Here is a 25,526-nt window from a genome sequence, read left to right on the forward strand (position 1 = left end):
GCAGCTCCATGGAAACCAAACATCACAACTCCGCGGAGGTATCGCGAGAGGCGCGAGGCGACCGCGGCCTTGGAGAGGCGGAGCGAGGGCGGGAACAAAGAGCTAAAGGGGTGGAGTCTGGGCGCTTCCGAGGTCGCGGCGGTAGACCTTCCCTCCCAGCAGCGTCTCCGCGTGACTGTGCTTTTACATAATCGAGGCCGCTTGAGTCATAAGTGGCGTAGCCCAGTCCAGACCGAATCAGAGCCCTCAGAAGCTCCGTGTTCCGCCCCTTCATGCTTGATGGATGTCGAAGTGACCAGTGAACAGGCGCTCAGCGTCGCCGCGCCCGCCCCGGTCCGGCCGCACCCTCCCGCCCGTCCGCCTGCCGCAGCCCGCAGCCTGCCTCCTCTGCCGAGTTTTCCCTCAGACTGTCAGATAAAGCGGCGGGCTGAGCCCGCTGGACGGCGAGCACGGCCCCAGCTGGACATGGCGGCGCTCTACGCCTGCACCAAGTGCCACCAGCGCTTCCCTTTCGAGGCGCTGTCTCAGGGGCAGCAGCTGTGCAAGGTGCGCGGGCTAGGGCGGCGGCTGGGAACTGGGACTCTGGAGGCGCGGCCCAGAGCTCCATGTTCTGAGGGGAAGCCCGGCAGGGTCCCCTACGCAGGGCGTGGCGGGCTCGCCTGGCTGAGGAGCCTCACCCGCCCCGCAGGGGCCTGGTGGGGCGAGTGGGGGAGTCCGGGGCCGGGTCAGGCCCCCTTGGCCGGCTTGTCTGGCTGCTTAGCAACCGCGACAGATTGTCCTCGGACCCGGGGAAGTCGGGGGAGGGTACAGTGGGTCCCCTGCTTTGCCCCAACCCGCCGCGTTGGAGATCCGCCCGGGTTTGCCAGGTTGCAGACTGAGGGACCCTCTGCCCCGCCTGGGACTAAACTCCAGAGTTGGGTGCTGCCTGAGAGAAGTGTCCTCAAGTCGGGCGCCTCACAGACATTTTTCAGCCAGTCTCAGAGTCGGAGATGGAGAGGCTTTTTAGAAAAGGCAGACAATCAAGCGCACGAAGCAAAGGGATGATTTTTTTCAACATCCAGTTGGTGACCTTCGGTCCTCATCCTAACCAAGCTGTTGGTCAGTTTTTACCCCTGAAGGTTTAAGTTCCCTTTTTCATTTAAGTTGCTTCATCCTGCTTTGCCTATTTAAGTGCATAGAAGAGCTGTGAGGCGACAGTTAAAAGTCACCGAGCTGGCCTTAAAAAAATTACAGTAGTTTTATATATGTAAGCAATAACAATTTTAATCCAGCATTTTCATTTCACAAGTGACCCTGCTCAAAAAATCACACAGTGGCAATGGCAGAACTGGACTAGAATCCAGGGCTTTTCATTCCCAGTCTCAGGCTTATTCATACGTACCTTTCTTTTACAATTTATGGCTACAGAGTAGTTCCATATAAATTCTGACTCATCTCCCATATCAATGCAGGACAGTGATGCCAGTATTAGAGAGGAAAAAAATAAGGCCCAGAAAGTTTAAGTGACTCACTTAAGCACAGTGACTATGCTGGGAATAGTACCCAGGACTATTGGGTAGGGAAGGCTGTTGCCATTTCTGACTGCCTCTTACAATTATATCCTCATTTTATTTCAGGAATGTCGGATTGCACACCCTGTTGTGAAGTGCACCTACTGTAGGACTGAGTACCAGCAGGAGAGGTACAGTTTTTGTTGACCATGAAAAATGTTAATAGCCTTTTTCCTCTTAAAATCTCGAATTGGTTGCATTTCAATATACAGATCTGTAATCAATTGCATTTTACACAGATTGTGCAGGTTTTTGTTTCTCTCCATGGAAATCTTTAGTAAAAGGTGAAAGATATAGCCCTGGCTTGGTGGATCAGTTGGTTGGAGCATCCTCCTATACACCAAAAGGTTGAGGGTTCGGGTTCGAATCTTAGTAAGGGCACATACTGAGGTTGTGGGTTTGATCCCTGGTCCAGGTGAATATGGGAAGTAGCCAGAGGCAGCAGATTGAAATTTCTCTCACGTCACTGTTTCTTTCTCTCCCTTGCTCTCTCTCTAAAAATCACTAAAAAACATATCCTTGGGTGAGGATTTTTTTAAAAAGGTGAAAGATTTATGTGATCTGAAGAGAAACTAGAGTATGATTCTGCAGTTCTTTATTATAACACATTGATGGGTATAAAAATACACATGTTCCCTAGCTATACATTGATAGCTTAAATTTTTTAAGTTAACTTTTTTCCCCAAATCCTTGATCATTTTATATTGTGGTTATGATCTTTATGACACTCAGAAACCACAAGAGTAAAACATGAGCCTCATGTTCCAGTATGTCTATATACAGAGTTTGAAGAATTTATGAGGCAAAGAATATACTTTTGGAAATGTGGCAATCCTGATAAAGGATTTGTTAGCCGTAGTCACATTTGAAATTCATTTTTCTCATTTTAGAAAGTGTGAAAAATGCTTAGGTGTGAGTGAACACACATCTTTTGGGGGGAGGGGGCTTTTCTATAGTAGCAATGTGGTTTGTTAGTATAGTAAGTTCAATTTTTGTGGAACTGCCTGTGTAAGTGATAGTGCCTTAAAAGCACAGTGAGGTCTATTTGCTAGCTTACACATGGAAACATATAGACTATACTCTAGAAGCTCTATTTTTTAGCTTTTATATTTAGGTTTAGGATCCATCTTTAATTTTTGTGTGTGGGGTGAGATATGAAGTTTGACCCTTTATCATACCATACATAAACATTAAGTCAAGATGGGCCATGGAAGTAGTTTTACTTTGTGTGTTTTCTACGATGTCAGGAGCATTTGTATACAATGATATATATCCCACCCCTTCAATAGTAAACCTAAGTATACATCAGAATGTTCGGCATCATAGAATCACTCATGCTAATCCTCTTTCTAGAGGTCTCTCAATGTACTTTACTTCTTGTACTGCCTTTTAAAAATGGCAGAAAGTTGTCTTGGAAAATATATTTTTTAATATCTCAGTTTAATTTAAATGTTTTCTACTTTGAGGTTGTCTGTTTTAACTTTATGGTCACTTTCATAGGAATTGTATGGTAAAATAATCATAACATAGATTTTGTGTGATTTTATTATCTCCAGACTATTGTTTAAACTGTTCTTGCACATCAAGCACTTGTTTGTACCTCCCTTTGTGAAGGGTTAGGCTTTATTTGAAGATGATTATCTCCCCCAAGGCAGTTTTATCAGTTCAGGCATTTAGGTAATAGTATGACCTCTGGTAAAAGACATTTTTATTTCTGTCAGTCCTTGGCTCTTAGAGAAATTGGAAATATTGACAGAATATTTGGTCATAGCATCTATATCCCACATCTGGGATTTCATACTCTTTTACTTACAGAGGTGAGCATAGATGGAGAAAGGTCAACATGGATAGAATCTCTGAGTTTATGTTCCAAACACATATACTTAATCTTAACTTCAAATTTCTCAGCTTTTCCTCTGAACTGAGAAGTAATTTTCTTTTTGCTAGTCCAATTCAGTCTAAAATAATCTTTTTTTTAAAAAAAAAAAAATTTTGTTTTATTTATTTATTTTTATTATTTATCTTTACCCAAGTTTTTTCCCCCCACTGCTTTTCAGAGAGAGTGGAAGGGAGAGAGAGAGAGAGAGAGAAACACCAATGTGAGAGAGACACATCAATTGGTTGCCTCCTCACCCACGCCAACTGGGGCTGGAGATTGAGCCTGCAACCCTCGTATGTGCTCTTGGACGGAATCAAACCTGGGACCCTTCAGCCTGCAGGCCAACGCTCTAACCACTGAGAAAAACCAGTTAGGGCTATTTTAATTTTTTTTAAATTAACTTTAGAGAGAGGGAGAGGGACATCAATGTGAGAGAGAAACACCGATTGGTTGCCTCCCACATGTGCTCCAACTGGGGATTGAACCTGCAGCCTGGGTACGTGCCCTGACTGGGGATCAAACGCACAACCTTGGTGTATGGGGACGACACTCTAACCAATTGAGCTACCCGGCCAGGGCTTTAACATAACATTCTTTTGAGGATCCTCTCCATATCTGATAATTTTACTTAGAGATGTCATAATCATAAACAACTCACTATTTTAAACCAAAGCCTCATTTTATCTGAGTTAATAAAGTTAATAACTACAAGATAATTAAAAGAGCTATTGGCCAAGAAAAAAAATTAAACAAAAGAGCTATTGGCCATATATTCAACCTTCAATTAACCAAATGTCCAGACTATATTTCACCTTAGCACTTAGCAATGAACAAATTCCTTGGGTTTAAGGAGGAATCAATGTTCAGATGTTCTAAGTAAAACAACTTTTTTCTTACAGAAGCCTTGTGTCTATTTCTTCCTTTACAGTAAAACCAGTACAATATGCAAGAAATGTGCTCAGAATGTGCAGTTGTATGGAACAGTAAGTAGTTTTCTGTGTACCTGATAGTGAGTGCTCAGGTCTCTTGGAACCTTACATTCTCTGGTCTATTAATTAGAAGAACTAGTTATGTATAAATACTTTCTCATAAAAACTTATCTAGTGTTTGAGCTTTACTCCACTAATACTTAGTTTTGAGGAGTTCTGTACTTATAGTCACTGTGTCAGGATTGCGATTATAATATCCTGAGAGACTCAGTAACCAGTATGGAAAAAGGAGGAAAAGATGGATCCTATGACTTGCCTCTTTGGTTGCAGTTGACTGTCCATTTTGATTTTTCTCTCAATTTTTTTTCTCTCTCACAGTTAGGGTTCAGGGTACTGTGTCCTTGCAGGCATTTCTCCCAACATGTTTATACAATGGTAATGGCAAAGAGTCCTTTTTTAGAAATTTGGAAGCACTTGTTTGTTTCTTCAAAGAGATGGTTCTGTTGAATTTCTCATAGAAGTCCCAGTATATACACTAATTGGTTTTTGTTATTTGTTCATTTATTTATTTTAGAGTCGATAGTTCTCTGCATAAAAACATTTTACATAGTGTTAGGAATTGGGCTTTGCTTGATCAGTCAATGTAAAAGGAAACTTATGAAGTTGGAAATACAGTTTTACCATGACTAATGGACTATGTAATACAAATCATTGCTTTCAAAAAGGCATTGGTGTTTTATAATATACTTACTTGAACCTTTTTTTCCTCTTTCAGCCCAAACCTTGTCAGTATTGCAATATAATTGCAGCATTTATTGGCAACAAATGCCAGCGTTGCACAAATTCAGAGAAGAAGTACGGACCACCATATTCTTGTGAACAGTGCAAGCAGCAATGTGCATTTGACAGGAAAGATGACAGAAAGAAGGTAAATCTCTGTGTTTTTCTTAATTTTTTTTCTTTCATAGAAATTAAAGTGGGCCATAAGAAATTAAACTGTGTTAAAAAGACATAAATAGAGCCTTAGCCAGTTTGTTCAGTGGTTAGAGCGTCAACCTGCTGACCAAACGGTCCCAGATTTGATTCTGGCCAAGGGTACATACCTTGGTTGCAGACTTCTTCCCTGGCCCTAGTTGGGGCATGTGCGGGAGGCAACTAATCGATTTGTCTCTCTCACATCAATGTTTCTCTCTCTCCCTCTCTCCCTCTCTCCCTCCCCCACTTTATCTGTAAAGCAATGGAAAAAATATTCTCAGGTGAGGATTAATTAAAAAAACAGAAAGATATGTAACAGAGATAATGTATTATAGAATTGTATACCTAAAACCTATATAATTGTACTAACCAATGTCACCCCAATAAATTCAGTTAAAAAACAAGACATATAATAGAAAGTTATCTCACTTCCACTCGTAGTTCTGTTATTGACCTTAAAGAAGATAGTCAACCTTTGTTTTCTTCATTATTAAATGTGGACCCTTACATCTAATATCTCATGAGTTAGTATTTCATGAGAATCTGTGTTATAGTGATCAGTATCCCACATAAGTGAAGTGGAGTAGTGATTGGCAGAATCCTATAGAACTCTGTAAAGGAGAGATTGTGATTCAAGGAAAAGAGTACTACTACCAGTTTTACTGTCTATTTATTTTTTTTAAATATGTTTTTATTGATTTTAGAGAGAGGAAGGGAGAGGGAGAGAGATAGAAGCATCAATGATGAGTCATTGATCGGCTGCCTCCTGCACAATCTCCAGTGGGATCAAGCCTGCAACCTGGGCATGTGCCCTGACTTGGAATCAAACCATGACCTCCTGGTTCATAGGTCAGTGCTCAACTACTGAGCCATGCCGGCCTGGCTATTTTATTTATTTTTACCCCTCACCCGAGGGTATGTTTTTATTATTATTATTATTATTATTATTGATCTGAGAGAGAGAAGAAAGGAGAGAGAGAAACATTGATGTGAGAGAGAAATGTCAATCGGTTGCCTCTCTTATGTGCACTAATGGGGATTGAACCCTCAACCTGGGTATGTACCCTGAGTGGGAATTGAACCTGCCACTGTGTTTTGGTGTATGGGATGGCAGTCCAACCCACTGAACCACACCGGCCAGGGCTTACTGTCTGACTCTTTAAATGTTTTTACCTGTTGAAGTTAAAGATCACAGGAAGATGACATAGAGGGAAGCTCTATGTGAAATGATAGTATTTTGGTGGAATCAAAATGGTTTAGATTTTTTTCTGTTTAAAGCTCTCCAGTGAGTTCCGGTTGCACTTAGAATAAAACTCAAACTCCTTCGATGGCTTACAAGGCCCATATCTGACTCTCAGTCTCATCTGCCATCACACTCCCCATCTCTTACTTTGTTCCAGCCACATTGGACACCTTTCAGTCCTTCAGACATGCCAATTTCATTTCCACCTTTGCACTGGCTGTCCTTTTGCCTGATACACCCTTCTCCAGAGTGTGTTAACTGATTTCTCCTGTCACGTCTCAGCTCAGATGCCACCTCCATACAAAGACCTTTTACTAACTCCCTTAGCCACTCTTTATCATAGTACCCTGTTTTATTGTCTTTGTAGCACATAACGTTATGAGAAATTGTCTCATATGCTTAAGTGTTTGTCTACACCCACTAGAATGTGAGGTCTTTTTTCATTTTGTTCTCTGCTGTATTTCCAGCAATCTGTCACATAGTATATGCGCGTTCTCTCTCTCTCTATATATATACATATATACACACACACAAATATATACACATATATGTCTGTCCACATATATGCATAGATAGAAATAGATTTTAGATTGATAAGAGTCATACTTTATTGAAAACTATCTCCTCTCCCTTTTTACTTGTCCTATCTGACATGGCTAAAATATTAATCTGAAATATATCTTCTAGCTTACTGTTATTTATTGGGAAAAAATTATGGTTCTCATTTTCTACGTCTTAAAAAGTGACTAAACTGATTGTTTTATTTTTTTACTGAGGTGTAATTGACATACAACATTATATTAGCTTCAGGGGTATAACAATGATTTGAAATTTGTTATGTGTTGTGAAATGATCACAGTAAGCTTAGTTAACATTCATCACCATTCACAGTTACATAATTTTTTTCTTGTTGATGAGAACTTTTAAGATCTACTTTCTTAGCAGCTTTCAAATACATAATACAGTGTTATTAATGATAGTCACCATGCTGTACGTTACATTCCCAGGCCTTAACTTATTTTATAACTGAAAAATTGTACCTTTTGACTACCCATTACTCCTACCTCCCACTCCTACCTCTGGCAACCACCAATCTGCTTTCTTCAATACTTTTTGAATGAAAATATTCAGCACAGAAACTTTTTCAGTGTCCATAGGTACTTTTCAGAGATGCTTAGGCTCTGAAGAGCTGACTCTTGATAACCAAATTCATTAATTTTCAATGGGAGGATATAACTTTCCAGTAACCAGAATACTCCTGCCTGCCAACTAGGGCACCTCTTCCCTGAATCAAGATACTGAAGAAGCTGAATTAGTAATCAGGAAGTAGCATATAATAATAATTGGAGCACAAGCTTTGCAGTTTCTCAGCCCTGGGCTAGCTGAATCGTCTGGAAAAGTTCCTCTTGTTATGCATCAATTTAATCATCTTTCCAGTGGGAATGACAATAGCTAGTTCATAAGGATATAGGAAGATTTTTTTAAAAAATATTTCTATTGATTTTAGAGAGAGGAAGGGAGAGGGAGAGAGAGATAGAAACATCAATGATGAGAGAGTCATTGATCGGCTGCCTCCTGCAGGCCCTGCACTGGGGAATGAGCCTGCAACCCAGGGCATGTGCCTTGACTGGGAATCGAACCGGGATCTCCTGGGTCATAGGTCAATCCTCAACCACTGCGCCACGCCCGGCCAGGCAGATATAGGGAGATTTGAGCCTAGCACATAATATCACTCAATTAATGGTACTTATATTATTATTAATTAGATTACTAGAATCCATTAAGTTTCTACTTTCTTAGTTACAATCCTACCTTAAGAGTATGGATATTTTTAGGCATTCTCAATCACATGTTCATAAACTTAAGCAGAGTTTAGGGACTGAGGGTGGATGATCTGGATTCAGAATGCCTGGGTTGAAATCTTGGTTCTGTCACTTATTTGCTGTGTGACTTTGGGCAAGTTAATCTATCATTGCCTCAGTTTCTTCATCTGTGAATGAGGCTGATCAGATCTCATCATTGTTATAAAGATTGAGTTGTTATGTGTAAAGCCCTTGGAAAGGAATCTGGTACATGATAAGTACTCAACTGGTGTTGTCTATGATGATTTCTTTCTTTTTTTTTTTTTAATCCTCACCTGAGGATACTTTTTCCATTGCTTTTCAGACAGAGTGTAAGGGAGGGAGGAAGGGGGTGGGGAGAGAGACACATTGATTGGTTGCCTCCGCACACACCCTGACCGGGGCTTGGAACCTGCAACTGAGGTACTTGCCCTTGGCCAGAATCGAACCTGGAACCCTTCAGTCCATGGGCCAATGCTCTAACCACTGAGCCAAACTGGCTAGGGCTATGATAATTTATTTATGATACTTTAATTCTCAGAGGGTAATTTTTTATATTTTTTAAAAGCAGGCCTTCAGGCCATATCCATAACATGAAATGAACCAGACTGAAGTTTGGTTTCAAAATTCATTTATGTGTTCATTAACCAATAATTAAATGCTTATCATGTATCAGACCACTGTTCTAGGTATTAGAAATACACTAATGAACTAAACAGAAAAGACCTTACTCTCATAGAGCTTATATTCATGTGTATAAGAGAGAGACGGGTGAGAACAAACAAGGAAATAAATGAACCCAAATTTTAGATGTTGGTGTTCTAAAGAAACAGAGTATATGGTAGCAAATGACTAGGGAGGCAAGTTTAAATTGGGCAGTCAGGAGAACCTGCAAGGATATAACATCTGAGCTGAAAACTGGAATGATGAGAAGATAGCAGCCATGGTATTTCTGGAGGGCAAAGATTCCAGGAAGAGGGACCAGCTATGAAAAGTCCCTGAGGCAAGAGTGAGCTTGGCACATGGGAAGAACAGAAGGTAGAATGAACAAGGGAAAGAGAAAGGGAATGAGGTTAGAAAGGCAGGTAGGGGCTATATTTAAGTCAACACAGGCCATGGTAAAAAGTTTAGATTTTATAATAGATACAATGAGAAACTATTGGCTTTTAAAGAGAGGAGAGATGTAATCAGATTTACATTTAAGAAGCCCTCTTTAACACGTAGGTGAAAATGGTTTTTAAGAGCCTAAGAGGGGAATAGGGAGCTCTTTTGGGTGGTTCTTGTAGTTGTGAGAGAGAAGAATGCCTTTACTTGGGTGGAAGCAGTGGAGTGGGATGATTCAGACTGATGAACTTGCCAATGGGTTAGAGGGTGGGGTACAAATTGGATTTTGCTAACAAGATAAAAATACTTCATTAACCAATAATTAAATGCTTATCATGTATCAGACACTGTTCTAGGTATTAGAAATACCTAGCCCAGCCTTCATGGCTCAGTGGTTGAGCATCGACCTATGAACCAGGAGGTCACGGTTTGATTCCCACTCAGAGCACATGCCCAGGTTTCAGGCTTGCTCCCCAGTAGGGGGTGTGCAGGAGGCAGCCGATCAGCAACTCTCTCATCATTGATGTTTCTATCTCTCTCCCTCTCCCTTCCTCTCTCTGAAATCAATAAAAACATATTAAAAAAAAAAAAAGACCTCAGTGGTATGACCTACCCATGTTCAAGATGGGGCATAAGATCTAATTTCATGAATAAGACATGAAAATTAAAGTTCCATAAAATATCAGCACACTCCCTCCCCACCCTGAGTAACTCCAACCAGCTCTGTTTTCCAGCTACCTATACCATGCTGTCCCACAAATGATTTTGCAGTTAGTGCTGCACAGAGGCACCCTAGCTTCAGAGGATTTTAGAAGCTCCATTCTGCTTTCCTAGTCCTGTGCCCTGCTCCCTGGTGCAGAGCTGCTTCTGCCCAAAGGGACTAACTTTTTCTAATTCAGAGTGCCATGGTAGGCTACTACTAGGGACTGGGGCCCTGGAAACTACTTGCTCATAGGTCTTTTTTTGAAGACATTCTATCTGAGAAAAGATTTCTAGCATAACATTTTGTGAGCCATTTATAAGGTATTAAAACTGAAGTATAAATTTTATATTTTATCTTCTGTCTTGTCTTCTCTCTGCTGAATTTTTCTAACGAGCACCATGGAGATATTTGTCTTTTGAAATTCTTGCAACTTTGCTCTAGTCTCTGTTTGTTAAGTTGAAGAAAACCAAACAAAAAGATACATAAAATTAGCAACTCATATTTATTAAGCAATTTTTATGTGCCTGGCACCATGCTTTACCCACATTATTTCACTAAATCCAACAGCCCTCAAAAGTAGTTACTATTATCCCCCATTTTACAGATGAAAAAATTGAGCCTGAGAGAGCTCAAGTGACTTGCCTAAGTTCACACAACTCATAGTGGCAGAGATGGGACTTAGCCCAGAGGTTATAGCTCCCTATACTCATGTTCTCTAGTACCCATGTACTTTGTTCCCTCCTCTTTATCTTTGTCTCCTTGTCTTTCAGGTAGATGGGAAGTTGCTGTGCTGGCTGTGCACACTCTCATACAAACGGGTCCTTCAGAAGACCAAAGAGCAGAGGAAGCACCTGAGCAGCTCTTCCCGTGCCAGCCACCAGGAGAAGGAGCAGTACAGTCGACTGAGTAGTGGCAGCCATTATAACAGGTAACTCCAAGATGCATAAGATAGGACTAGAGGTGCTGATAGGTCAGATGTAATGCTCACACAATAAGCCATAGAAGGTACCATTTTGCATAAATTTTTCTGTTTTTCCCCTCTCTACTTACTAGCCCATAGGAGGAATGTCCTTTGTCATATTTTACAATTCATGCGTTTTCCAAGAGCCAGAAAGAATTCCATAAGGTGTCAGAATTTCCTGACTTGGTTTATGTTATGTCTGAAAAGTTTGTGGGATTTACTCTACTTTCACATGTAATGGTTCTCCTCACCCTTAGAGTGGGTTATCTCCCTGGAAGGTTGGACATTTTGCTTTCTGAGGGATGTAGCTTTTTTATGTGTATTTGGCCAGGAGGTTGATAGATGTTCTAGGTTTTCCCTGGTAGTGTTCTTAAGAGTTCTGACTCTAGATTGAATCCTGGCTTTTCCAGGTTCTCTGCATGAGATCTTGGGCAAGTTTTTTCATTTGTAAAATGAGAGAAATAATAGTATTACTTCATGGGTTTGTTGTTAAGATAAATTATATAGTTCATGCATAGTAATAGTTTTATAACTGACACATAGCAAGCATTCGATACATTTTAGTTACTCTTGGTTGTTATTACCATTATGATTTTATTCATCCAGCAGATGTTAAGTACTCTCATGGGCCAGGGACTCTGTTAGGGTGCATAGATGAATAAAAAAATCATTTCGCTGACCAAGAGTATGCAGTCTGATCGTTGTAGTATAATTCTGTGGAACCATAGAAACATTAACTCCACAGTGGAAACGTCAAGATACAGGCATGAGAGGCAGTAGTAATTAACTGCCTTAGCAAGTCAGGCAGTGAAGGCTGGGAGAAGAGCTGGTGTTGTAGCTGTATCTTAGGGTGAATCAGAATCATCAGATAAGGAACAGGCAGAGGCATCCTAGGCTGAGGAAATAGCATTTGCACAAAGACATGGAGAATATGGGACCACATGGAAGTCTGAGGAATTGCAAATCCTTTTATGTTACTGGAGCTTATGGTTGGGAGCTGGGAAATGGGAGGAAAAGGAATTCTGCAGATCTGGTAAGGAACATGAACTTGATTATGGGGTCAATAAAAAAACCCTGATTATTGTGGAGAATGAATGGGAAGAAAAAGAGACTGGGGGCTAGTTAAGAAGCTATTTTTGTAAAGTCTAGGTAAGAGATGTTAATACAAGAACCTCATCGAGACCCTGACCTGTGTGGCTTAGTTGGTTGAGCATTGTCCCGTGCACCAATAAGTTGCTAGTTCGATTCCCAGTCAGAGCACATACCCAAGTTTCGGGCTCAATCCCCAGTAGGGGGCATGCAGGAGGCAGCCAATTGATGTTTCTCTCTCTCATCAATGTTCCTCCCTCCCTCCTTCTCTCTCCCTTCCTCTTTCTCCCTCCCTCCCTCTCTGTCCCTTCCCCTCTCTAAAATCAATAAAAACATATTTTAAAAAAAATATAAAACAGAAAACAAGAACCTCACTGAAGCAGTGGCACAGATCAAAGAGGCAGATTCAGGAAGATACTTTAGAGGGAGAATTAGATAATTTGATGAACACAAATGGGCAGGAGCTGGGTGTGTAAAGGATAATTCTCAGGTTTCTTAGATCCTTAACTTACAGAGAATATAGGAAGGGGAGAAGAGTTCAGTTTTGAAAAGGTGAGTTTGAAGCATCAAAAAGAATTACTTAGTGGGAGCTTAACTAGAACTCAGAAGAAGGGTTTGGACATGGTTCATTGGTTACACTTAAGAGTCAGTGGGAATAGAGATTATTCCTGTGGCCCCCATCTCAGAGTTTAACTTAGTAGGATCTAGGATAGAGTCCAGGAATCTGCATTGTTTTATAAATATCCCAGATGATTCTGGTGTAGGTGATCTGAGGAACACTATTTCCAACCACTGTGATGGGTAGTTGTTGATACAACTTAGGTTGGAGGCTGAGAACAGAACTCTAGAGCATTCAAGAAGGATGGAATGAATATTTGTGAGCCATATATCTGATAAGGGGTTAATATCCAAAATATATAAAGAACTCATACAACTCAATAGCAAATAAATACAATTAAAAAAGGGTAAAGGACCTGGATAGACATTTTTTCAATGAAGACATACAAATGGCCAACAGATACATGAAAAGGTGCTAAGTATCACTAATTGTCAGGGAAGTGCAAATCGAAACCACAATGAGATATCACCTCACCTATTAGGATGGTTGTTATCAAAAATATAAGAGATAACAAATATTGACCTGGTTGTAGAGAAAAGGGAACCCTTATACATTGTTAGTGGGAATGCAAATTGGTACAGTCATTGTAGCAGAAAGTATGGTGGTTCCTCAAAAAAATTAAAAATAGAACTACCATACAATCCAGCAGTCACTTCTGGGTACATACATATCAGAGGAAATGAAATCAGTATCTCAGATAGCTGCACTTTCACGTTCATTGCAGCATTATACACAATAACCAAGATATGCAAACAACTTAAATGTTCTTCGACAGATGAATGGATAAAGAAAATGTGGTATATATATACTGTGGAACATTATTCAGCCATAAAAAGGAAGGAAATCCTGCCATTTGTGACAGCATGGATGAACCTGGAGGGCATCGTGCTAAGTGAGAAAAGAGAAAGACAAAGACTGTGTGGTATCACTTTTATGCGGAATCTTTTTTTAAAAACCAATTTTATAGAAACAGAATAGAATGGTGTTTGCTAGGGGCTGGGGGAGGAGAAATGAGATGTAGGTCAAAGGGTATAGACTTTCAGTTATAAGAAGTTGTTGTGAGGATTTAATGTAGAGCAGTGACTAAATTAATATGGTATTATATACTTGAAAGTTGCTGAGTGTAGATCTTAAGCATTTTCACCATTAAAAAAAAAGTTAACTATGTGAGGTTATGGTTGTGTTAATTATCTTGATCTTGGTAATCATTCCATAATGTATGTGTATATCAAAACATTACATTGTACATTTTACATATATACAATTATATTTGTCAATTATTCCTTAATAAAGTTGGGGGGAATATGAGAATGGAATGGTCAGTGGTATCAAATATTGAAAAGAGATCAAGTAAGAAAGGGTCTGAGGCATATTTTAAGCTTAGCAATTGGACATCCACTAAAGTGAAAGGGTTGCAGACCAGTTTTAGAGGATGAACTTATTAGGGCTAAAATGGATTTTTAGCATTGTTGTAGGACTTAGCTATCAGTAGATTCACAGAAACATAGTGAAGGAAAACTGGACTAGGAGTTCAAATATGTCAACCTGGTGTCTAGTCCCAGCTTTACTATTAACTAGCTGAATATTCTTGGGTAGCTCAGTTAACATTGATGAGTCTCAGTTTCTGCAAAGTAGAAATAATATCTTGTATATACCTCACAGATTTATAAGATGCATATGAAACACTGAATGTAAAAGTACTTTTTAAACTGTAAGGTTGATTATACTTCTTATTGAAGTTTTATTGACTGTTCTCATAGTTATTAATAAGGCAGGTAATATTTAATTAAGGCCAAGAATTTTGGGGGCCTATGGAAACGAGCCACCCATGCATCCAAGACCTATGAAATCAACACCTTGGTGGATTTTAATAATCAAAAATAAATAGCTCTTGCATAGAAGAGCTACATTACATTGGTCCCACTTGGCACTTTCATTGTGATGTTTTATTAATTTTTTTATTTCTAACGTATGTCTCTCTATTTTTGCCATTAAAAGCCAGAAAACACTTTCTACGTCTTCAATTCAAAATGAAATCCCAAAGAAAAAATCCAAGTTTGAGTCAATCACAACCAATGGAGACAGGTGAGCCAACTGGAGTGTGTGTGCATGCTTCCATTTGAAATGCATACACAGTTCCTGAAACAGGAATACATTTTAGGGTGTGCTTGGAGCTAATGTATGGTTGTCAGTGAACCTCTTAGGGTCACTATGCTAGCCATTTGATATCTTATAAACAAGCAGTATTTGTTTATAAATCTAATCTTGTCATTAAATAATAGGCAGGAACATATAACTGGATTTAATAGCAATCAAATTCTGCAATCCACAAATAACTCCACCACACAATTCTAAGAAGTCAATAGCTGAATGCCTTTCATTATGATCTGTGACTGTAACCTCCTCCAGGCAGGGCAGTACTCAGTCTCGAGAGGCTGAGCAGAGACGAGTTGGAGTTAAGGCAGTGTTGCTCAGTCTAAGAGATGACCTGTTCTTCCGTAGCCTACAGAAAGACAGTCCAATGCAGATGCTAGATCAGAAAAGAATGAAATGCATTTAAATATTTTTGTTTCATCTTGAACTTGTCTAAATGTACGTTTTTATGCCTATCATCCTTCCTCAATGCTGCTTCCTCCTATGAGCTGCACTGTCCAAATACCTGGAATGCTCCATCTGGGTTGGTGCAGTGGATTGCTTTCCAACAGAGTCTTGGGCCCCACCATTTTTTTGTTTCTCTAGGGCCCAGCATCCTGAGTGAGACCACCTGAGACACTGTTCCATAAATCCTTGGAATCATTTCCATTTTGAAGACTCCCCCCAATCTCAGTTCTCCCTTCCAGCCAGTAGTGGATTTAGGAGCAGACCAGCATATAGGCTTACCAGGGGTGAATTTTATTTATGTAAGGAAGTACAAAGCATCTGTGAGGTTTACTCTTTCTTATTACCTTTTTTTTAGAAAGAGGAAGGGTTAGACCTCCTGGGTATGTGCCCTGACTGGGAATCCAACCCACCACCTTTTGGTGTACAGGGAGAGGCTCCAACCAACTGAGCCACAGCAGCCAGGGCTCTTATTACCTTCTTCATTAACTTGATTTCAGACTCTGCAAGGTGTGTTTTTTGTTTTTTTCCCTCACCCGAAGATGATAGATAGATAGATAGATAGATAGATAGATAGATAGATAGATAGATAGATAGATAGATAGATAGATGATAGATAGATGATAGATAGATAGATAGATAGATAGATAGATAGATAGATAGATAGATAGATAGATTTTTTTCTTGCCCACTGCTTTTCAGAGAGAGTGGGTGAGAGAGAGAGAAAAACATTGATTGGTTGCCTCCTGCACACACCCTGACTGGGGCTGGGGATTGAGCCTGCAACCCAGGTACCTGCCCTTGGCTGGAATTGAACCTGGGACCCTTCAGTCCACGGGCCAACGCTCTAACCACTGACCCAAACCGGCTAGGGCTGCAAGGTGTCTTAACAACTAGCATCACTGATTTTAAACTTCTTGAGTTGAACCTTCTGAAATGCTTAATTTAGATACTCAGATTACATGGGGGAAGGAACCATAAAGCCCTTCTATCTGGTCAGCTTTACTGTTCTCTGAACAGCTAACTTAGTCTGGCCATTCTGAAGAAAGTAGATGTGGCACAGATTATCCCATCATTTCTGCCAGGTACATGACCCTGCAAAGACTACTTCAGGGAGTCAACCTACCTGAATACCCTGCTTTATAAAGGCCTAAGCCAGGACCCACAGCCTTTAGAGTCATTTCTGTTTTATGTTCACTGATGACTCAGGCTGTGTTTGAATGACCTGGAAAAACTCATTTATATTCTTTAGTTTAACCAACCAGTTCTTAAAGTTCACCCTCTTTTAGTTTATTTTGTTTTGGAGTTTTTTTTCAAATACATATCTTTATTGATTTAAGAGAGAGGGAGGGAGAAGGGGAGAGAGAGAAACAAACATCAATGATGAGAGAGTAATTGATTAGCTGCCTCCTACATGCCCCCCACCAGGGATCAAGCCCACAACTCGGGCATGTGCCCTGACTAGGAATTGAACCTCAATCTCCTGGATCATAGGCTGATGCTCAACCGCTGAGCCATGCTGGCTGGGCTGTTTTGTTCTTTAGATACTGCCACTCACTATTCTTGCTGTCCATTGCTATGGATATGCCAAGTGAAAAACTTAAGCTTTCTGTTCAGTGTTTTATTGCACCTGGTCACCAGCAGTGATTGTTTTCCTTAAGTAGGATGCTGATCCTTAAAACTTAGGTACATAGTTTTTTATAATGTCCTCTGGAAATGATCTTAAAAAAATTTTTTTTTTCTTGTAATATACATGCTAATTTTAAAAATTAATTTACCCTAATAACGGGAAAATTTTGAAAATTTTTCTGCTGCCACAAAAACTATTTTCATACATATACAAGTTCTATTTGAATGTCCTGAGTTAGCAATCTTAATCTATTCCACTTGTTTGCATGTCTTTTAAAAATTCATAGTACAAGGTTGCCCTGGCCAGGTGCTCAGTTGGTTAGAGCATCGTTCCAATATGCCAAGGTTGTGGGTTCGATCCCAGGGCAAGAGAATCAACCAATGAATGCATAAATAAGTGGAACAACAAATAGATATCTCTTTCTGTCTCTGTCTCTCTCTCCCTCCCCCTTTCTCTTCCCCCCCTTTCCCCCTCTCTCTAAAATGAATGAAAGTTCATAGCACAAGGTAAATTACATTTTTCCTTTTTCTTTTTTGTTCTTTTCTTGCTTTTCCTTCACTTTATTTTTTGGTCTTTTTTACTTTTTATTGAATTTATTGGGGTGACATTGGTTAATAGCATTATAGCAGTTTCAGGTATACAGTTCTGTAATACATCATCTGTATATTGTGTGTTCACCACCCACTTTCCCCTTACTTTGAAAACATTCTGACCATCCTTTGTTTTTCTGACAGTTCCTTTTTAATATCATGCAAACCAAAACTTTTTTACTGACTTGAATTCAATTCTCTACCAAATGTTACCAGTATGGTTTCTGAACTCTCTATCCTTGTACTTCCTTCCAGTTTGTTTGTTTGTTTTTAATCCTCACCTGAGGATATTTTTTCCATTGCTTTTCAGAGAGTGGGGGGAGGGGGGGAGAGAAAAAGAGAAACATTGTTGTGAGAGAGACACATTGATTGGTTGCCTCCTGCTAGGGATCTAGCCTGCAGCTGAGGTATGTGTCCTTGGCTGGAATTGAACCCGGGACCCTTCAGTCCATGGGCCGAAGCTCTAACCACTGAGCCAAACTGGCTAGGGCTGCTTCCAGTTTTTAATTAATCATAATCTACTTTCCCAAACCCACTTTTAAAATATTTATACACTTTTAAATTTATTTTCCAATTCTTTCATTTTATCCCTTTGCTTCGTCTGCAGGTTGCTCTCTAACAGTTTCCATAGACCTTTCTGTACTACCACATTCTCCTCTCATGCATTTTTTAAATATTGAGGCAGATTTGAGGGTTGTTTTTTCTTCTTTTATTCATTAGCCTCCCATATCATACAGAGAGAAAACATTACTGTAGGGTTTTTTTAAACAAAACCATTTCTCTAATGATTTTATACTTATAAAATGCCTTGCCCTTTTTTTTAAGTATTCTGCATACTTCACAGCCTCCTTGTTGTATTTTCTAGTCTGTTGAAATTGTAATAAAAACTTTTTAATTTGAGGAAACCTGAGTTCATTTCTAGCTTTCCTTCCCTGAGAAAATGCACCAGTTATTTTTTTATCATAAAAGCACTCAACAGGGTGACACCCAGGTACACCTTAAAGTTTATTGTTTCTAAAGGACATTCTTTTCCTTTCCTTGTAGTTTTGTTTTATTCTCCATCTGAAATGTGCCTGAAGGATTAGATGTACTCTGTGTGTCCTTTAAGGACAGACACAGGACCAATGCATAGGAATGACAGGGAGTCAGTTTTGTGTTCAACCCAGGGAAGATTGTTCTTATATTTAATATAAGCTTTTGGGAAAGGCAAGAAGCTTCCTGGAGAAATAGTAAGTTCCCTGTCATTGGAGGCATTTGGAAAGATACCTGGATCTGATTTTCTGCCTTGCTAACCTACCCTCTTTTTTCATTTTGATTCCTAGCAGTCCTTATTAATCAAAAGAGAGTTGGGAAGGTCAGGGCCTAACACACAGAATAGACATGACTAGTTTTGTTAACAATTTAAAGGAAGAATCCTCTCTCAAGAAGCAGATAGAGCACAGCATTAGGAGTTTTTGGGACAACAAGAAATTGTTTATACCTGCCCCTTACTCAGTTTCATTCTCTGATCTAGTTATGGGTTTAAACATTCTGTTGGGTTGAGGGAAGACAGTCCCTTGGCAGGTATTGAAACTAGTAGAGACTGTAATGGGACCTTTCAGTATTTTCTCCTGCATGCCTTGTTTTATTATTTTGTATTTAGTCTTTGTTACCTAGTAAGTCTGCATATTCATCAGTAATTAAAACTTTGGTCCATTTTTCTTCTGACATTCTCATATACTTCATATAGACTGAGGAGGGAATATTCTTTTTTTTTTAAATATATTTTTTATGGATTTCAGAGAGAGGAATGGAGAGGGAGAGAGATATAGAAACATTGACGAGAGAGAAACATTTGTCTGCTGCCTCCTGCACGCCCCTACTGGGAATTGAGCCCACAACCCAGGCATGTGCTCTGATGGGGAATCGAACTGGCAACCTCCTGGGGCATGGGACTCAACCAACTGAGCTACACCTGCCGGGCAGGGGAAATATTCTTGTCAATGGATGTCTCCCCATTGTAGCCATAGAAATGTTTGACTTGGTAATTATGAGGAAGTATGTCTGGTGGTTTGGCTTGCTATTTGGAGCTTCCACCTGTGTAGAGAAATGCTGGTTGATGTGGTTTAAGATATAGGAAAGAACCAACAGCAAGGGGAACCTAGAATTATTGCTATATTGATATAGGGAATTAGGAATCAATATTTCAGTGTCCTCTTAGGTAAAACAGGTTTGTGTTTAAAGGTTGCCCTGGGAAAAGTGAAGTGCTTCCTTTGTGAAGTCTCTAGAGAAGGGCAGGATTTGACCCTCTTAGCAGTGATTCCCTACCTTGTTTTGGGTCTAAGACACCTCTGATCAACCAGTAAAAGCTATGGATCCTCAACCTAGAAACCACTCATTATGTGTATACATAGAATTGTACATACAATTTCAGGGGGTTACAGATTCCCTGAAACTAATCCTAGTTAGGAGACTCTACTAAAAGGACAGAGTTCATCTGGCACTTTGACAAAAGGAAGTGCTCAGACACTGCTACTGGGAGGAATCTGTTGAAAATCCAGGTTGTGATTGACTCAGGAGTTTGCCATCTCTTTGTTCCTTTCCTAATTAAATGTCACAGAATTCTTGCTCCGGCTGGGTGGCTCGGTTGGTTAGAACATCATCCTGAAGTGCCAAGATTGCAGGTTCAATCCCTGGTTGGGGCATGTGCAGGAATCAATAAATGCATGAATAAGTGGAACCACCACAACAAAATTCACAGAATTCTTGATATTGGAAGTGGCAGTCTACAGGCCAATTGTAGTGTAGGGGAGGTTGGCTTCCTTCCTTTTAAATTCATCTTTTTATCATTTTTTTTCTTATTTTTTTGCTAAAGATGTCCTATATGTGTATTACATATATGTAATATTTTAAAATGTCATTGAGCATATACATTTCTTTAGCTTTTTCCAGGGAATGTTGTACCTAAGTTCATCTTCTTTTTATTGTTTTTAAAAAGGACTGACTGTTCATTCCTGGGATGGATTGCAGCAGCTCCTCAGCAGCTGCACCCTATCACAGTGCTTTGGGTCAGAAAAGGGAATCAAAAGAGGAGCTCTATGGGAAGTGATAAAGAAAAACGCATGTGCTTACACTCGATCGTTCGTCCCAATTCTAGGGAAATTATCTAATTACAAATAAATGATGACTGTTTTACCCATAAATAATTGGAGATCTTCAATGAACCTGAATCGGAATACCTTGGTTCTTGTCAAATGGCATTTATTTTAGTCCTGAATGTGAGAGAAAATGCTGGTATAGTTATCTGATGAGCACCTTGTCTGTGCAGTTTAGCAATGCTGTTGAGTCTGATGTGTATGGAGCATTGTGCTTAATGCTGGGAATTCAAATAGTTGCTCCTGCCTTGAGCTTGCAGTCAAGTGGCCTACAGTGTGTCCTCAGGTAGAAAATAAGGTTTGTCAAGCATTTACTTCGGTCAGATGGGATCTTGCTTCCAGGTGTATCTTCAGTTTGGCTCAAATAAACTCTTATAAAAATTCAGGGGGGGAAAAAGAAAAAAAAAGTTTATCCATCCAAGTTGTAATTCTTTTTCCTATCCATTTTCCTACTCAGCTTTTCCCCAGACCTGGCTCTGGACTCACCAGGCACTGACCACTTTGTCATCATTGCCCAACTGAAGGAAGAAGTGGCCACCCTGAAGAAGATGCTGCATCAGAAGGATCAAATGATTTTAGAGAAAGAGAAGAAGGTATGGTTTAGTTAATGCCTCTCAGGCCAGAATGATGCCAGGGTAAGCTGTGTGGAATGGGGCATGATGCTAACTCTATTTAACTGATATTAGTTGGGTACTTACCATTGATGCTTTGAGAGAGATCCAGTGGCAAGGTTGGGATGTCCTGGGGAGAGGCTTACTGTCTGCCAAGATGACTCATAGCATGGTATTACTGTACTGGATCTACCTCAGTCAAGTGGGTTTAGAAAGTTGATTTTCTCAGCATTTGGAGGGAGCTTCCATTTCTCAGGGAGAACTCATGTTAACCAAGCTTACAGAGAAGATGTATAAAACCACAATGCTCCCTCTTAATTCACAGTGGGGCATGCAACTGAGTACTATTTCTCTCAGCATGAGCTTGGAAGGTTGTAATCAGAAAGTGCTAAATGAGCATGGAGTTGGGATAGGAGGAGGTAGTTATGTAATTGGAATTTTTAATGCTCTCAGGCTAAGAGAACCTGATGCCTCCATCTCTGTTATTGGGATGGCATGTCCGTGGGACAGTAATACTCAAAATATGTGGGCGAGGTCTCCCTTCTCCCTGGACAGTGTTCAGGTAGGCCTTCCTTTATGACTCTTGTGTCACTTTGCTTCCATTGCTGACAACTTCCTTCCTGAGTGACCCACTCTTTAAACACATTGTGCTCACTTTGGCAGCACATATACTAAAAATGAAACAATACAGAGAAGATTAACATGGCCCTGTGCAAGGATGACACATAAATTCATGAAGTGTTCTACATTTAAAAAACAACAGCCCTAGCCAGTTTGGCTCAGTGGTTAGAGCATCGGCCCAGGGACTGAAGGGTTGCAGGTTTGATTCCAGTCAAGGGAACGTACCTTGGTTGCAGGGCTTGTGCAGGAGGCAACCAATCAATGTATCTCTCTCATGTTGGTGTTTCTCTCTCTCTGTCTCTCCCCATCCCCTTCACTCTCTAAAAAATCAATGGAAAAAATATCCTCAAGTGAGGATTAACAAAAAACAACAACACATTAATATCTTCAGTAAATTCTTATTCTGTTCTGTGAGTCATCCTCCCTCTTTAAGGAGACTTTTTACATCCTTGTTCTGATTCATGATGTCTGGTATTTCTTATTTTCACATTCTTAGAGAATATGTCATTTCTGCCTTACTGTATTAATGAAAATAATAATAGTTAACTTCTGTTCGATGCTTACTATGGGCCTGACTCTATTCTAAGTACTTCATATGTATTAACTAACTTATCCTCATAATAACCCTTTGAGGTAGGAATTATTATTATCATCATTTTATTTTTTTTAAATGAAGTCTTTTTAAATTTTTATTGATTGATTGATTTGAGAGAGAGAAAGAGAAAGAAACATTCATTTGTCATTCCATTTATTATGCATTCAATGTTTGATTCTTATATGTGCCCTGTCAGGGGATCAACCCACAACCTTGGCTAATTGGGCCGACATTCTAACCAACTAAACTCCCTTGCCAGGGCTATTATCATTTTATAGATGAGGAGTGCCTCCAGTGTTTTTTCTCTAGGGTTCCAATTCATTCAACTAGCTGTTTTACCCCTGAGCCTGTGTATTGTCTTGTACCAAGTTTGGAATGCTATTATTCATTCCAGTGGCTAATAAAGACATTTATAACTTGAAAACCTTCACATGCAGTCTTTCAATCTAATTTCTACCTCATTTTATAGATGAGGAAATGGACCCAAAGTAAGTAATGATGTATCCAATTCACACAATTAAGTAAATGGCAGAAAAAAGGAATGAACCTCAAGTCTTTCCCACTGTACTGTTCTTTCTACTGTGTGTGCTTTCTTCTTTCAGTAAGGTGGAGATTCACGGGAAGAGACCAGTATGCTTCCCACTTTACTATATGACTGTCAGATGAAAGTAGACCCAAGTATATCTTCTTCAAGGACTAGATCAGAATAGCACATAAAAGGATTTTTGCAAAATAGAGACAAAACGAACACTTGTTTCTACTGCTTTATGAAGTTAGGCTTTTAAAAGGAGCAAGAACAAGTAGTAGATTGTTCCCTATAACTTTCAGGATTAAGGTCACACTCCGTGGCTTGGAATGCAGACTCTTCCATATCCTGCCTGCCCATCTCTAGCCTCATCACCTGTCATTCCCCACACTCATCAGTCATTGGAACAAGCTCTTGGTTATCTCACATTCTCTGCCTATGCCCTTGCTGTTCCCTTTGCTTGGGTGTCCTCCTTCCCTCATGTTCCAGTTGCTGCTTATACCTCAGAACTCAGCTCACACCTCATTTCTCTGATTTAAGTATCTCTTCTCTGTGCTCCTTGAATAGCATAGTCAACAAAAGGCCTTAGGTTTGGATTCTAGCTCAGCCACTTGCTAACATGTATGATCTTGGCTATGTTACTTAACCTTTTCTAAGCCTTGGTTTTCCCACTTGTAAAATGGGAAGAAGAATATTACCCCCTATGGGGTTATCATAGTATTTAATGAATTGATGTAATCAGTTTTCTTGGAACAGGGTAAAAATTCAGTACATGGAAGCAGCTATTATTCTCATGGTTACTCTCAAACCATCAAAGTGCATTATAATCACTGATTTATTTGGAGGTATACATGAAAATTTTAAAAATCTGCTAGTGGTTAAGTATCACAAATACTACTTCAGGATTTTGTGTAATTTTTAGGAACTCTTTAGAAAAAATAGGATATAGAATTCCCTGGCTTTGATTTAAGTATGGCTCTTCAGGAAAGCCCTGTATTTTATTAATTTGGGGGACCATTTAGCTCTCTGATACTGAAACATTTTTCATTGGACAGAAATTTCTTCTGGTTACTCTGCCTTTTTCCCCTCAGATCACAGAGTTGAAGGCTGATTTTCAATACCAAGAATCTCAGATGAGAGCCAAAATGAACCAAATGGAGAAAACCCACAAGGAAGTCACTGAACAATTGCAGGTGATGACTGCTTATTTTATGTGGTAACTTGTGTATTTAGCTGATTACATTTTAAGTGATCATCTCTTAGATTTCTTTTTTCTTTAAGTATTGACAAATCACTTTAATCTACCTTATATATGTCTTTTATTGTTTCACTTTTAGATGTGTTCTGATCTTTTCCCCTCAAAAACAGTGTAATTAATGTGTTCTTTGAATTTGGGAAAAACCAGATGTGATTCCAGATTTCTGAATTATAAATTCTGGTTTATCCAGCATATTAGGGCACTCTATGGTTTGCTTGTGTTGCATAAAACATCCTTTTGTAACAGTGGATTCCAGGAGATTGAAGTATACTGATTACCCTCCAGCAAATATCTTCTTTTCCCTGAACCTAGCTCTAGAGCTTTCTGTTTTCTCTAAAATTTGTTTATCTCTTCCTAACCCTCTACATCTGCCTTAGCATCTGCATGAAAAACATATCCTATCCTGTTAAAACATTCTTCTTGCACTGATTTTTTTTTTTTTTTTTTTAAGGCCAAAAACAGAGAGCTCCTGAAGCAAGCAGCTGCCTTGTCCAAGAGCAAGAAGTCAGAGAAGTCAGGAGCTATAACCTCTCCGTGAGAGACCACATGGAGGTTCCCAGCAACAGCAAATGTATTCCTGGGTTAGGGTTGGCGACTTGGGAACTGCAAGCTTTCTTAAGAAATCTCTATTTTATTACAGTTACCCTTTATGTGATTGCAGCGGCCTGAATGGAAATACCTGGTTTGTGCTGTGTTAGGACTGCATGCATGAATGTTCGGGGTTTTAGGCTTTCTCTCTCTCTCTCTCTCTCTCTCTCTCTCTCTCTCTTATTCTCCCAATCCTCTCTTCCCCCTTTTCCCCACCTTGTCAGTACTACTAGCTCTCTTGCTCAGTACTACTCTTTTCTGCTTCTTTTTCTTTTTTTATGGTGGTTACTGCTCAGTGTTATGTGCAGAATGATTTTTGTCCATCGTTGCATCCTGCCATACCCATGAGCAAATAGTTTTGGCATTAATTTCATATCACTGCCACCCTCTGAACTTTGAAAACTGCCACCTTAAGACTTGGTACAATGGATGAAGCTTTCTCCAGTAAACCTTTTGCTTCAGGGTATACTCTTGGGTTTATT

The 25,526-nt window shown here is 39.7% G+C and overlaps 1 protein-coding gene and 1 non-coding gene across 3 annotated transcripts; both read left to right on the top strand.

Moving 5' to 3' along the window:
- The first annotated feature begins 389 nt into the window (after positions 1-389).
- FAM76A (family with sequence similarity 76 member A) lies at positions 390-25,210 on the top strand. 2 transcript variants are annotated; one of them, XM_016216781.2, is made up of 9 exons: positions 390-546; positions 1,617-1,681; positions 4,358-4,412; positions 5,134-5,286; positions 10,995-11,152; positions 14,892-14,978; positions 21,303-21,438; positions 24,290-24,391; positions 24,908-25,210. In XM_016216781.2, exons 1-9 carry the CDS (start codon positions 466-468, stop codon positions 24,992-24,994), a joined length of 924 nt encoding a protein of 307 aa, XP_016072267.1. In that variant the 5' UTR covers positions 390-465; the 3' UTR covers positions 24,995-25,210. The 2 variants fall into 2 exon arrangements, with proteins under 2 accessions (XP_016072267.1, XP_016072278.1); XM_016216792.2 differs by lacking the exon at positions 14,892-14,978.
- Positions 22,104-22,209, top strand: LOC148092357 (U6 spliceosomal RNA). Its single transcript, XR_015715122.1, has one exon. It is a non-coding gene; the product is annotated as a U6 spliceosomal RNA (small nuclear RNA).
- Positions 25,211-25,526: the final 316 nt, after the last annotated feature.

The sequence above is a fragment of the Miniopterus natalensis genome, chromosome 9, assembly GCF_054644295.1.
Source record: "Miniopterus natalensis isolate mMinNat1 chromosome 9, mMinNat1.hap1, whole genome shotgun sequence".
NCBI lineage: Eukaryota > Metazoa > Chordata > Mammalia > Chiroptera > Miniopteridae > Miniopterus > Miniopterus natalensis.